Source organism: Salmo trutta, chromosome 15 (assembly GCF_901001165.1).
Source record: "Salmo trutta chromosome 15, fSalTru1.1, whole genome shotgun sequence".
In the NCBI taxonomy this organism is placed as follows: Eukaryota; Metazoa; Chordata; class Actinopteri; order Salmoniformes; family Salmonidae; genus Salmo; species Salmo trutta.
In genome coordinates this window covers 1,625,453-1,640,239 of record NC_042971.1, presented here as the reverse complement: position 1 = coordinate 1,640,239, position 14,787 = coordinate 1,625,453, and the positions used below count along the sequence as shown (strand labels likewise).

At 41.5% G+C, this 14,787-nt stretch overlaps 1 protein-coding gene across 1 annotated transcript; it reads left to right on the top strand.

Annotated features, from left to right (window-relative positions):
• Nucleotides 1–8,853: 8,853 nt before the first annotated feature.
• LOC115149567 (uncharacterized) lies at nt 8,854–11,581 on the top strand. Its single transcript, XM_029692524.1, has 6 exons — nt 8,854–8,887; nt 8,991–9,071; nt 9,179–9,354; nt 9,441–9,530; nt 9,919–9,977; nt 11,322–11,581. Exons 1-6 carry the CDS (start codon nt 8,864–8,866, stop codon nt 11,579–11,581), a joined length of 690 nt encoding a protein of 229 aa, XP_029548384.1. The 5' UTR covers nt 8,854–8,863.
• The last annotated feature ends 3,206 nt before the right edge of the window (nt 11,582–14,787 follow it).

Here is a 14,787-nt window from a genome sequence, read left to right as displayed (position 1 = left end):
TGATTCATTATGATCTAGGATCAGGTCCCTTCTCTCCATTTAATCTGATTCAATATGATCTAGGATCAGGTCCTCCTCTCCATGTAATCTGATTCATTATGATATAGGATCAGGCCCCTCCTCTCCATGTAATCTGATTCATTATAATCTAGGATCAGGTCCCCCCTCTCCATGTAATCAGATTCATTATGATCTAGGATCAGGTCCCCCCTCTCCATGTAATCGGATTCATTATGATCTAGGATCAGGTCCCCCTCTACATGTAATCTGATTCATTATGATCTAGGATCATGTCCCCCCTCTCCATGTAATCTGATTCATTATGATCTAGGATCAGGTCCCTCCTCTCCATGTAATCTGATTCATTATGATCTAGGATCAGGTCCCTCCTCTCCATGTAATCTGATTCATTATGATCTAGGATCAGGTCCCCCTCTCCATGTAATCTGATTCATTATGATCTAGGATCAGGTCCCTCCTCTCCATGTAATCTGATTCATTATGATCTAGGATCAGGTCCCCCCTCCTCTCCATGTAATCTGATTCATTATAATCTAGGATCAGGTCCCCCCTCTCCATGTAATCTGATTCATTATGATCTAGGATCAGGTCCCCCCTCTCCATGTAATCTGATTCATTATGGTTGTTTTGTCTCATGTCTTTATATTCATATAGCCCGGGGACTATGTAGCTGTATTGAAATTACCTTGTTTTATAACCTTCTTTGTTGCTCAGTGGTACTTCAGTTGTCCTGACCACGTCCAATTCTTTCACACAGTAATGCTCCAGCATCCACTCAGAGCTTATGCATCTAATGCATTCCTCAAATACTGCAGAGTTGTTCAGCAAGTCCCTGAGATCGTCATGTTCAACCATATTTATTTGCTTATTTGTCAGATGAAACCTGAGGGGATCACTGTAGTGGGTCATAAATGCATCCAAAATGGTTCTGAGGTCCTCAATAATGCTATTCTGTACCGTAGCTGGGATGCAGTGTTCTTTCCTGATTTACTAAATAAAAAGACAGATATTGTTTTAGAGCCCTTCAATTAGCTGCTCAGTGTTGATCTCTGTGGCTTGAACATATTCAGCCTCTGGCAGACTCTCTACATCGCTCATGTCATCTTCAATGGGATCAGTCCCAGTCTCAGATTCATCATGAGGACAATTCTCATCTAAGTTGTCTCTTAAAAGCTCTGTGTGGTTTTGGTAGATGTGTGACTGATAGACGCTGAAACATCTATTTGTTTTCCCACACCCATTAACTCCCCAGGTAATTACAACATGTGGTTCATGCTGGTGATAGAGGACAATATGTGTGAGTAGTCTGGACACAGAGAAAGAATGCTCGTTGCAATGTGGACAGTTGAATAGAGTTGGCATTCTGCAGACAGATTGTGAACCTTGGAATGATGGGATGGAATCATGGAGATCATTGGTCCTCAGCCACTTGCAGACATCATCAAGGGACCAGTCTTCCACAGCCACACTCTAATTCAAGTTGACACTAAAAGCAGAAGTGAAATGTATTAGTGTTGAGGCTAAAACAAAACCTCTCCCACTCTTTCCAGACAACCACCTTTCCTCCTAATGTGTATTTATGGTTGTTCCTTAACGAAGCAGAGCTTGTCAGGAAAAGTGAAGATGTCGGTCTCTTATTTATCTGATGCCATATTTCTGCCTGTCATTAGTCTTTCATTCTATTTGTTTATTGGGATCCCCATGATCTGTTACAAAGCAGCAGCTCCTCTTCCTGGAGTCCAACAACTATAAAGTTGTATCCAGGTAAATTAGACATCTCTTTACAGGACAGTGGTGGTAGCAGCAGCTCCTCTTCCTGGAGTCCAACAACTATAAAGTTGTATCCAGGTATATTAGGCAGCGGATGGACTTTTTGGTTTTCCTGGAAAAAAGCAATCTGAATCAAGTTCTGAGCCACCAAAACATGGGGAAAAGTACTTTGCAAACCAAGCTGATGTGGATCGATTCGTTTGTAAGCCAATATCACCGACAGGGGTAATGCCTGAATGTAGAAAGCGCAGCATTTTAAGGATTCCCTCCATTGTTACCTTATGTACAACTGGAAGGGAATGTGAACAAAATCTAGAATGATTTGAACTCATGATATCAAACTTCGCCACTAATTCATATTTAAATGATGCAGTTGTCCCTCCACTTCATCTGGTTGACTCAGTGGTCTGATGGTTGGAGAAGGTATGTTGGTATTGTGTATGTTGAATGTAATATTATTGGTTGACTCAGTGGTCTGATGGTTGGAGACGGACGGTATGTTGGTATTGTGTATGTTGAATGTAATATTATTGTTTGACTCAGTGGTCTGATGGATGGAGACAGTATGTTGGTATTGTGTATGTTGAATGTCATATTATTGGTTGACTCAGTGGTCTGATGGTTGGAGACGGTATGTTGGTATTGTGTATGTTGAATGTAATATTATTGGTTGACTCAGGCAACATCCATTTAGACACTGAACCTGGTACCACTGTGTGTGATCTGCTTCAGGCAACAGCTCAGTACATTATACCTGTACTGTACTAGATATTATTAGTTATCAACAGCTCAGTACGTTATACCTGTACTGTACTACATATTATTAGTTATCAACAGTTCAGTATTGTCATGACGTTGCCCTCTGGGTTTTCTATGCACCATCCCCCTACCTACCTCCCCCTACCCAGGCCCTGTGAGAGGGGTCGTAAAATTCCAAAGGGAATGTCCTGCCTCATGGCCACAGTTTTGAGACAGAGTGGTTTCATAGAGAGACAAAGGAATTTTTCCACCTCAAAGAATTGGGGAACCGAACGACATTTATGTTCTGGAGAAGGTATAAAAGATCGGTGAAGAATCCAGCTACGAACTGGTCCATTTGGTACAATTGTGTGAAACTCATGAGAGACAATACGGCCATATTACGATAATAAGGTTTATATACTAGCCTCAGCGATGAGATGGTTGTATAAAATTAATGAATAAGGATAAACCTTTTTGGAATATGTTGGGATGCTTGTAAGATGTGAGAGATGTGTGTACCAGATGTGCTTGTGAGAGAATTGTATTTTCTGTTTAAAGTTTTACCAAGTCACCGGCACGCCCCCAGGGACACAGACAGGACAAGGCGTCATGTGATAGCCTTTTCTACGTTCAGTATATGAACCCCCACCCAGGGTTTCTTTCCCTAGACCGAGCGTACCTCCATTACGAGTGGCTAAAGGTTGCAGACCAGGCCTCCACTCCATTACGAGTTGGCTAATAGGTTTGGCCATGCATCCCTCTACTGAACTTTAACCATATCACGTGGTTAAACTATCGATACAGAATAAGATTAAGTCTTTGATATTAATTACTAGTCTGCAGCTAGGAATTCGGTATCATTGAACGCGAAGACCACCGAAACATCTCTCCTATAACGACATTAATGAATGTCACTTTGAAATATCCATTCTAACCGAGAGAGAGAGAGAGAGAACGCGAGGACGAAACTCTCCAACAAGGATCCCGATGACACACTGAGCGTAAATATATATATTGATTGCAACTGTTCCCGAATGAGTGAGCGTTCATGTGCAAAGGATTAGCATATCAATTGTTAATATTAATGAACTCTGTGTGCCTCCTCAGCTGCCCTTTATCACCCTTTGTTTAACAAGCCGCCATGCCAGTTTAGCCCACTAGGGCACATTACTCTACCAATTCTTTGTAAAGATAACTACTGTTTGTATGCTTTCTGTGAATTACTTAGTTTAGTAAATAAATGATTTTAAGACAATTGATGTATGGATGACTTAGTGAAGACTGGGTTCATACAGATAACAACAATTTACGACGTTTGGAATGAGACTGACCAAGGTAAAGAATACGTCATTAAATCAGAAGACTAATCGATCAGATATTATATTATCTGAGAGTTATATTAGGAAAATTATAACTTTGTAATGTGAATATTTTCCTTGGTGCCCCGACCTCCTAGTTAATTAGTTACACGATTAATCAGTTAATCGCGTAATAATAATTACAGAGAGTTATTTGATAAACATGTCTTCAGTTTAATGATGCCAAAGACACGACAGTATGTTATACTTGTACTGTACTAGATATTATTAGTTATCAACAGCTCAGTACATTATACCTGGACTGTACTAGATATTATTAGTTATCAACAGCTCAGTACATTATACCTGGACTGTACTAGATATTATTAGTTATTATACCTGTACTGTACTAGATATTATTAGTTAACAACAGCTCAGTACATTATACCTGTACTGTACTAGATATTATTAGTTATCAACAGCTCAATACATTATACCTGTACTGTACTAGATATTATTAGTTATCAACAGCTCAGTACATTATACCTGTACTGTACTAAATATTATTAGTTATCAACAGCTCAGTACATTATACCTGGACTGTACTAGATATTATTAGTTATCAACAGCTCAGTACATTACACCGGTACTGTACTAGATATTATTAGTTATCAACAGCTCAGTACATTATACCTGTACTGTACTAGATATTATTAGTTATTATACCTGTACTATACTAGATATTATTAGTTATTATACCTGTACTGTACTAGATATTATTAGTTATCAACAGCTCAGTACATTATACCTGTACTGTACTAAATATTATTAGTTATCAACAGCTCAGTACATTGTCCCTGGACTGTACTAGATATTATTAGTTATCAACAGCTCAGTACATTACACCTGTACTGTACTAGATATTATTAGTTATCAACAGCTCAGTACATTATACCTGTACTGTACTAGATATTATTAGTTATTATACCTGTACTATACTAGATATTATTAGTTATTATACCTGTACTGTACTAGATATTATTAGTTATCAACAGCTCAGTACATTATACCTGTACTGTACTAGATATTATTAGTTATCAACAGCTCAGTACATTATACCTGTACTGTACTAGATATTATTACTTATTATACCTGTACTGTACTAGATATTATTAGTTATCAACAGCTCAGTACATTATACCTGTACTGTACTAGATATTATTACTTATTATACCTGTACTGTACTAGATATTATTAGTTATCAACAGCTCAGTACATTATACCTGTACTGTACTAGATATTATTACTTATCAACAGCTCAGTACGTTATACCTGTACTAGATATTATTAGTTATCAACAGCTCAGTACATTATACCTGTACTGTACTAGATATTATTAGTTATCAACAGCTCAGTACATTATACCTGTACTGTACTAGATATTATTAGTTATCAACAGCTCAGTACATTATACCTGTACTAGATATTATTAGTTATCTCCTCCCTTTAAGTCTTTACGGAAGACTTATCTCTTCAGTAGGTCCTATAATTAAGTATAGTCTGGCCCAGGAGTGTGAAGGTGAACAGAAAGGTTGGAGCAACGAACAGCCCTTGCTGTCTCTGCCTTGCCGGTTCCCCTCTTTCCACTGGGATTCTCTGCCTCTAACGCTATTACAGGGGCTGAGTCACTGGCTTACTGGTGTTCTTCCATGCCGTCCATGGGAGGGGTGCGTCACTTGAGTGGGTTGAGTCACTGACGTGGTCTTCCTGTCTGGGTTGGCGCCCCCCCTTAAGTTGTGCCATGGCGGAGATCTTTGTGGGCTATACTCGGCCTTGTCTTGGGACGGTAAGTTGGTGGTTGGAGACATCCCTCTAGTGGTGTGGGGGCTGTGCTTTGGCAAAGTGGGTGGGATTATGTCCTGCCTGTTTGGCCCTGTCCGGGGGTATCATCGGATGGGGCCACAGTGTCTTCTGATCCCTCCTGTCTCAGCCTCCAGTATTTATGCTGCAGTAGTTTATGTGTCGGGGGGCTAGGGTCAGTCTGTTACATCTGGAGTATTTCTCTTGTCTTATCCGGTGTCCTGTGTGAATTTAAATATGCTCTCTCTAATTCTCTCTTTCTCTCTTTCTTTCTTTCTCTCGGAGGACCTGAGCCCTAGGACCATGCCTCAGGACTACCTGGCATGATGACTCCTTGCTGTCCCCAGTCCACCTGGCCGTGCTGCTGCTCCAGTTTCAACTGTTCTGCCTGCGGCTATGGAACCCTGACCTCTTCACCGGACGTGCTTGTTGCACCCTCGACAACTACTATGATTATTATTATTTGACCATGCTGGTCATTTATGAACATTTTAACATCTTGACCATGTTCTGTTATAATATCCACCCGGCACAGCCAGAAGAGGACTGGCCACCCCTCATAGCCTGGTTCCTCTCTAGGTTTCTTCCTAGGTTTTTGCCTTTCTAGGGAGTTTTTCCTAGGGAGTTTTTCCTAGCCACCGTGCTTCTTTCACATGCATTGCTTGCTGTTTGGGGTTTTAGGCTGGGTTTCTGTACAGCACTTTGAGATATCAGCTGATGTACGAAGGGCTATATAAATAAATTTGATTTGATTTGATTTGATTTGAGTTATCAACAGCTCAGTACATTATACCTGTACTGTACTAGATATTATTAGTTATTATACCTGTACTGTACTAGATATTATTAGTTATTATACCTGTACTGTACTAGATATTATTAGTTATCAACAACTCAGTACATTATACCTGTACTGTACTAGATATTATTAGTTATCAACAGCTCAGTACATTATACCTGTACTGTACTAGATATTATTAGTTATTATACCTGTACTGTACTAGATATTATTAGTTATCAACAGCTCGGTACATCATACCTGTACTGTACTAGATATTATTAGTCATTATACCTGTACTGTACTAGATATTATTAGTTATCATCAGCTCAGTACATTATACCTGTACTGTACTAGATATTATTAGTTATCAACAGCTCAGTACATTATACCTGGACTGTACTAGATATTATTAGTTATCAACAGCTCAGTATGTTATACCTGTACTAGATATTATTAGTTATCAACAGCTCAGTACGTTATACCTGTACTGTACTAGATATTATTAGTTATTATACCTGTACTGTACTAGATATTATTAGTTATCAACAGCTCAGTATGTTATACCTGTACTGTACTAGATATTATTAGTTATCAACAGCTCAGTACATTATACCTGTACTGTACTAGATATTATTAGTTATCATACCTGTACTGTACTGGATATTATTAGTTAACAACAGCTCAGTACGTTATACCTGTACTAGATATTATTAGTTATCAACAGCTCAGTACATTATACCTGTACTGTACTAGATATTATTAGTTATTATACCTGTACTGTACTAGATATTATTAGTTATCAACAGCCCAGTACATTATACCTGTACTGTACTAGATATTATTAGTTATTATACCTGTACTGTACTAGATATTATTAGTTATAAACAGCTCAGTACATTATACCTGTACTGTACTAGATATTATTAGTTATCAACAGCTCAGTACATTATACCTGGACTGTACTAGATATTATTAGTTATCATACCTGTACTATACTAGATATTATTAGTCATTATACCTGTACTGTACTAAATATTATTAGTTATCAACAGCTCAGTACATTATACCTGTACTGTACTAAATATTATTAGTTATCAACAGCTCAGTACATTATCCCTGGACTGTACTAGATATTATTAGTTATCAACAGCTCAGTACATTACACCTGTACTGTACTAGATATTATTAGTTATCAACAGCTCAGTACATTATACCTGTACTGTACTAGATATTATTAGTTATTATACCTGTACTATACTAGATATTATTAGTTATTATACCTGTACTGTACTAGATATTATTAGTTATCAACAGCTCAGTACATTATACCTGTACTGTACTAGATATTATTAGTTATCAACAGATCAGTACATTATACCTGTACTGTACTAGATATTATTAGTTATTATACCTGTACTGTACTAGATATTATTAGTTATCAACAGCTCAGTACATTATACCTGTACTGTACTAGATATTATTAGTGAATTTTTTAGGGTTGCCATAGATTTCAAGCTGGCAACGCCATCAGGTCCAAACCCAAAACAAGGAAATTGGAGGAGGCAGGCGTGTTGGGGTTTCCTGCCAGCATGACCACCCGCTTCACTTCCTGAACATGAAAAAGGGTGAAAGGTGGGATGCAGTAATAAGGAGGTTTTATCATGTTCTTTTTCAGTATTTTATTTCAGTGTTGATTAATTTAGTTTGTAAATAATGATATATCTCTTCTGTAGTTTGTCAAATGCAGTGAACCTGCTGAGAGATGAAGGAGGGGATGAGAGGCCAGATCATCAGTCTCATCTTCATGGAGAACATTGATGCCAGATGCAGTGAACCTGCTGAGAGATGAAGGAGGGGATGAGAGGCCAGAACATCATCTTCATGGAGGACATTGATGCCAGATGCAGTGAACCTGCTGAGAGATGAAGGAGGGGATGAGAGGCCAGAACATCAACCTCATCTTCATGGAGGACATTGATGCCAGATGCAGTGAACCTGCTGAGAGATGAAGGAGGGGATGAGAGACCAGAACATCAGTCTCATCTTCATGGAGAACATTGATGCCAGATGCAGTGAACATGCTGAGAGATAAAGGAGGGGATGAGAGGCCAGATCATCAGTCTCATCTTCATGGAGAACATTGATGCCAGATGCAGTGAACCTGCTGAGAGATGAAGGAGGGGATGAGAGGCCAGAACATCAACCTCATCTTCATGGAGGACATTGATGCCAGATGCAGTGAACCTGCTGAGAGATGAAGGAGGGGATGAGAGGCCAGAACATCAATCTCATCTTCATGGAGGACATTGATGCCAGATGCAGTGAACCTGCTGAGAGATGAAGGAGGGGATGAGAGGCCAGAACATCAACCTCATCTTCATGGAGGACATTGATGCCAGATGCAGCCACATGTGAAGTAATGAACCTTTTTTATTCAAGCTCTCATTGACTTTAACATTTGAAAAGCAGTTTTCTCCAAAAATAGTTTTAACATGAACATTTGGTCCATAACTTTTTAGAGAAACTTTCCTGAATTGAATCATGGGACCAGATTGGTTGTTCCAGGTTTCCATGCTGATGGACATGACTTGCCATGTCAGGTACTTGAACAGGATCATTAATATTGTCAGTAGGTATTTATTCATATTTTATAAGGTTTAACCAAATAACCCTTTTACCATGGTATGACATGATTTTATATTTCTAGATGAAATTCAACACCCGATATGTGGAAGGTGCTGGACTGGCAGATGGGGAGCAGATGGAGAGGCTGTGGTCGTATCTGAGGCGCTGTGGGAAGGTCACCAAAGAAATGAGGCCGTCCCATCTTATTGACCTCCTGACTGATGCACTTCTCCACCATGGGAAAACGCCAGAGGCTACGTTAGTACACTTGGAATTGTTATTAATTTACTTGATGCTGGTTGACTCCAGTGATGTTCCTAACATTTCCTGTTGTTTTGATGCAGTGGACTCTCTGCCATAGAGGGTTTCCCCAGCAACAGAAGTTGCAACAGAGGCAAAAAGGGAAATGGAAGAAATTGCACAGTCTCTTCCAGGTAAACCATTGTATCAATAATCTAAGCGTAGAATTTCAGTATTGATTAGAAATGTTGTCACATCTGTCACTGTTGTTATGTTGTAGGAACAACACTGGACACCATTAGGGATTGGGGCAGGAATATCACTGTTGTTATGTTGTAGGAACAACACTAGACACCATTAGGGATTGGGGCAGGAATGTCAGTGTTGTTATGTTGTAGGAACAACACTGGACACCATTAGGGATTGGGGCAGGAATGTCAGTGTCACCCCTGAGAGGCAAAAACCTGCTGGGAGGAGCAATATGTTGCAATGCTCCAGCAACATACAATTGCAATGTATGTAATTCATTTCAAATGACTAAACAAAGTTGTTATTTTTCGACATGCATTATTGTGATGACAGAAAACTGAAGACGATGGAGAGGAAGAACAGCATCCTCCATCGATGGTCCCCCACCAGCAGTCTCTTCCAGACTACACTCCACAGACTGCAGAGTAACAGATTGATGGTCCCCCACCAGCAGTCTCTTCCAGACTGCACTCCACAGACTGCAGAGGAACAGATTGATGGTCCCCCACCAGCAGTCTCTTCCAGACTGCACTCCACAGACTGCAGAGTAACAGATTGATGGTCCCCCACCAGCAGTCTCTTCCAGACTGCACTCCACAGACTGCAGAGTAACAGATTGATGGTCCCCCACCAGCAGTCTCTTCCAGACTGCACTCCACAGACTGCAGAGGAACAGATTGATGGTCCCCCACCAGCAGTCTCTTCCAGACTGCACTCCACAGACTGCAGAGGAACAGATTGATGGTCCCCACCAGCAGTCTCTTCCAGACTGCACTCCACAGACTGCAGAGGAACAGATTGAGGACCAATCTGGAGGGAACCTTCAGTCTGCTGCTAGAACGGAGGTTCCTCTGTGGCCTGAAAATATGCAGGTTATAGATATATATTCAACAATAGGAACAAGTCAGCTCATATCAGTTCTATGATAATTCTGGGTGGTCAAACACAATAATAATGTTTATTTGTATCTGTTTCTGAACTTGGTTTCTGTTGCTAATGATCTATTGTTGGATGGTAATCAGAGTAATTTTATAGCAGCTTTAGGTCATTTTTTATTTATTTTTTGTTTAGATTGGATTACCTTTAACATATTTTCTGTCTGTATTATCTGTTATCAATAGATGGTCATGGTATTGATTATGTCACACTCTGACCTAGGAGAGCTGTGTTTTCTCTGTTTAGCTAGGCCAGGGTGTGATAGGTGGGTGGGCAATCTATGTTTTATTTGCTATGTTTTGGCCGGGTATGGTTTCCAATCAGAGGCAGGTGTCTTTCGTTGTCTCTGATTGGAAGCCATACTTAGGCAGCCTGTTTTTCCTTTGTCCTTGTGGGTAGTTATTTACTGTTTAGTTGGTGAAACCTGACAGAACTGTTTTGCTGTCGTTTTGTTTGATTGTCAGAGTGTTCTGGGTAAAATAAATACAAGATGAACATCTTCCACGCTGCACCTTGGTCTACTCCTTTCGACAGCTGTGACAGATTATCTGTTATCAATCGATGGTCAAGGTATTGATTATCTGTTATTAATAGATGGTCAAGGTATTGATTATCTGTTATCAATAGATGGTCAAGGTATTGATTATCTGTTATCAATAGATGGTCAAGGTATTGATTATCTGTTATCAATAGATGGTCAAGGTATTGATTATCTGTTATCAATAGATGGTCAAGGTTTTGATTATCTGCTATCAATAGATGGTCAAGGTATTGCCAACTGCCTGTCCAAAAGGCCACAGTCGGTAGTAGCATAAAAACACATGTGAAGGACTACAACCTGAGGAGACGAGGTTTGTCCTCACAGCTGCTACAGGCCCTGGTGTATGAGGATGCAGTGCAGGTGGACAGCACTGATTGGTCCTGGAGAGCAGGAGGAGCAGAGGATGATGGGGAGGTGCACCTCAAGCTAAGGCTCTTGGTGCTCTTTGTGAAGAGAAGCGATAGATTGAGGATGATGTCTTCACTGCCAAGATGTTCTACTCGCATGAGCAGGAACTGATCGTGGAGGCCTTACAACATTACACAGAGCAGGAACTGATCGTGGAGGCCTTACAACATTACACAGAGCAGGAACTGATCGTGGAGGCCTTACAACATTACACAGAGCAGGAACTGATCGTGGAGGCCTTACAACATTACACAGAGCAGGAACTGATCGTGGAGGCCTTACAACATTACACAGAGCAGGAACTGATCGTGGAGGCCTTACAACATTACACAGAGCAGGAACTGATCGTGGAGGCCTTAGAACATTACACAGAGCAGGAACTGATCGTGGAGGCCTTACAACATTACACAGAGCAGGAACTGATCGTGGAGGACTTACAACATTACACAGAGCAGGAACTGATCGTGGAGGCCTTACAACATTACACAGAGCAGGAACTGATCGTGGAGGCCTTACAACATTACACAGAGCAGGAACTGATCGTGGAGGCCTTACAACAATACACAGAGCAGGAACTGATCGTGGAGGCCTTACAACATTACACAGAGCAGGAACTGATCGTGGAGGCCTTACAACATTACACAGAGCAAGATGGATGTTGTCTTGGGGAAAGAGCTGTCCTTGCTGGAAAGCTTGATGAGCTACAGCACGCAGAAGGACATTGTGAATCGTTCAGAAGGGCTTTTATTGAGGGCAGAAACTATGAAGAGGAGGAGGATGACTATTATGATGTCGACGATGACAACGATGGTGATATTGATGGAGGAATAGATGAATGAAGCTGATGGTGATGACTACAACAACGATGGTGATATTGATGGAGGAACAGATGAATGAGGCTGAGGGTGATGACTACAACAACGATGGTGATATTGATGGAGGAACAGATGAATGAGGCTGAGGGTGATGACTACAACAACGATGGTGATATTGATGGAGGAATAGATGAATGAGGCTGATGGTGATGACTACAACAACGATGGTGATATTGATGGAGGAACAGATTAATGAGGCTGAGGGTGATGACTACAACAACGATGGTGATATTGATGGAGGAACAGATGAATGAGGCTGAGGGTGATGACTACAACAACGATGGTGATATTGATAGAGGAACAGATGAATGAGGTTGATGGTGATGACTACAACAACGATGGTGATATTGATGGAGGAACAGATGAATGAGGCTGAGGGTGATGACTACAACAATGATGGTGATATTGATGGAGGAACAGATGAATGAGGCTGAGGGTGATGACTACAACAACGATGGTGATATTGATGGAGGAACAGATGAATGAGGCTGAGGGTGATGAACTTACCCCTTTTACCAAAGAGCACCTTCTGTCTACCAACATTTACTATTGTGGACCTTAGTAGCACTTCCCTTCCTCCTCTTTCTACTAAACCACAAAGGGGTTAGAACTACAATTCCGCCGCCATTTCCGGTTGCTTCATTCAAGAGGAGAGAATGAAAGGAGACTAATAAAGCAGGTAGAGGACCATTTTATGGTGCTGAAACCTAAAGCGGCAACTGCAGCGCAATCAATAGGAGGTGAACAGCGCCTGGTGCTGATAATATAGCAGCACAATCAATAGGAGGTGAACAGCGTCTGGTGCTGATAATATAGCAGCACAATCAATAGGAGGCGAACAGCACCTGGTGCTGATAATATAGCAGCACAATCAATAGGAGGTGAACAGCACCTGGTGCTGAAAATATAGCAGCACAATCAATAGGAGGTGAACAGCACCTGGTGCTGATAATATAGCAGCACAATCAATAGGAGGTGAACAGCACCTGGTGCTGATAATATAGCAGCACAATCAATAGGAGGTGAACAGCGCCTGGTGCTGATAATATAGCAGCACAATCAATAGGAGGTGAACAGCATCTGGTGCTGAAAATATAGCAGCACAATCAATAGGAGGTGAACAGCACCTGGTGCTGAAAATATAGTTAACTTGTGATGCAAGTGTTGCACAGCAACAGATGGAGAAAACCTACACCAGTCGAGTAATTAATTTCAACAATCATCTTCATTTTAATTTGACTTTAAAAACAACAAGAGGGCTTAATTGGAGTCTATTTCTTCAGAGTGAAGGCCCATATAAAATAACTTAACTGGCTGAGCTAGGCTGTGTGGGGGCGAAGGCCCATATAAAATAACTTAACTGGCTGAGCTAGGCTGTGTGGGGGCCAAGGCCCATATAAATAACTTAACTGTCTGAGCTAGGCTATGTGGGGGCGAAGGCCCATATAAATAACTTAACTGGCTGAGCTAGGCTGTGTGGGGGCGAAGGTCCATATAAATAACTTAACTGGCTGAGCTAGGCTGTGTGGGGGCGAAGGTCCATATAAATAACTTAACTGTCTGAGCTAGGCTGTGTGGGGGCGAAGGCCCATATAAATAACTTAACTGGCTGAGCTAGGCTGTGTGGGGGCGAAGGTCCATATAAATAACTTAACTGGCTGAGCTAGGCTGTGTGGGGGCGAAGGTCCATATAAATAACTTAACTGTCTGAGCTAGGCTGTGTGGGGGCGAAGGCCCATATAAATAACTTAACAGTCTGAGCTAGGCTGTGAGGGGGCAAAGGCCCATATAAATAACTTAACTGTCTGAGCTAGGCTGTGTGGGGGCGAAGGTCCATATAAATAACTTAACTGGCTGTGCTAGGCTATGTGAATGTAATACGCAGGCAGTCCTCGGTTGCCTTATGTGAAAGCCGGTTCCTGTCGTGAGTCGATTGCATTCATAGAGGAAAAGGAGGACTCACAGGTGTAAGTTGATCCAAACATTGTTAGCGCATGAAAAGAATTCCTCCATTTCCAAAATACGAAGGTGGTCAGCTGCTGCCCTCATTGGGTATAGCGAGCACCATCCCCCTCTCTCTCCCTCCATCCCCCTCTCTCTCCCTCCATCCCCCTCTCTCTCCCTCCATCCCCCTCTCTCTTCATCAATCCCCCTCTCTCTCCCTCCATCCCCCTTTTTCGAATGACAGGCCAAGCTACGTAAACAATTGTTCCAGCTTTGTGAATAGGATGTCCCCGGTGGTGTGTCCTTCCAGGGGAACGTCCCCGGTGGTGTGTCCTTCCAGGGGAACGTCCCTGGTGGTGTGTCCTTCCAGGGGAACGTCCCCGGTGGTGTGTCCTTCCAGGTGAACGTCCCCGGCGGTGTGTCCTTCCAGGGGAACGTCCCCGGCGGTGTGTCCTTCCAGGGGAACGTCCCCGGTGGTGTGTCCTTCCAGGGGAACCT

What these genes read in the sequence shown, in the direction of transcription:
- LOC115149567 (XM_029692524.1), top strand. Translation starts at nt 8,864, where the DNA reads ATGCCAGATGCAGCCACATGTGAA. An exon ending in CAGATGCAGCCACATGTGAA is followed by an intron (nt 8,888 to 8,990) that starts GTAATGAACCTT and finishes ATAACTTTTTAG; the next exon opens with AGAAACTTTCCTGAATTGAA. An exon ending in GACATGACTTGCCATGTCAG is followed by an intron (nt 9,072 to 9,178) that starts GTACTTGAACAG and finishes TTATATTTCTAG; the next exon opens with ATGAAATTCAACACCCGATA.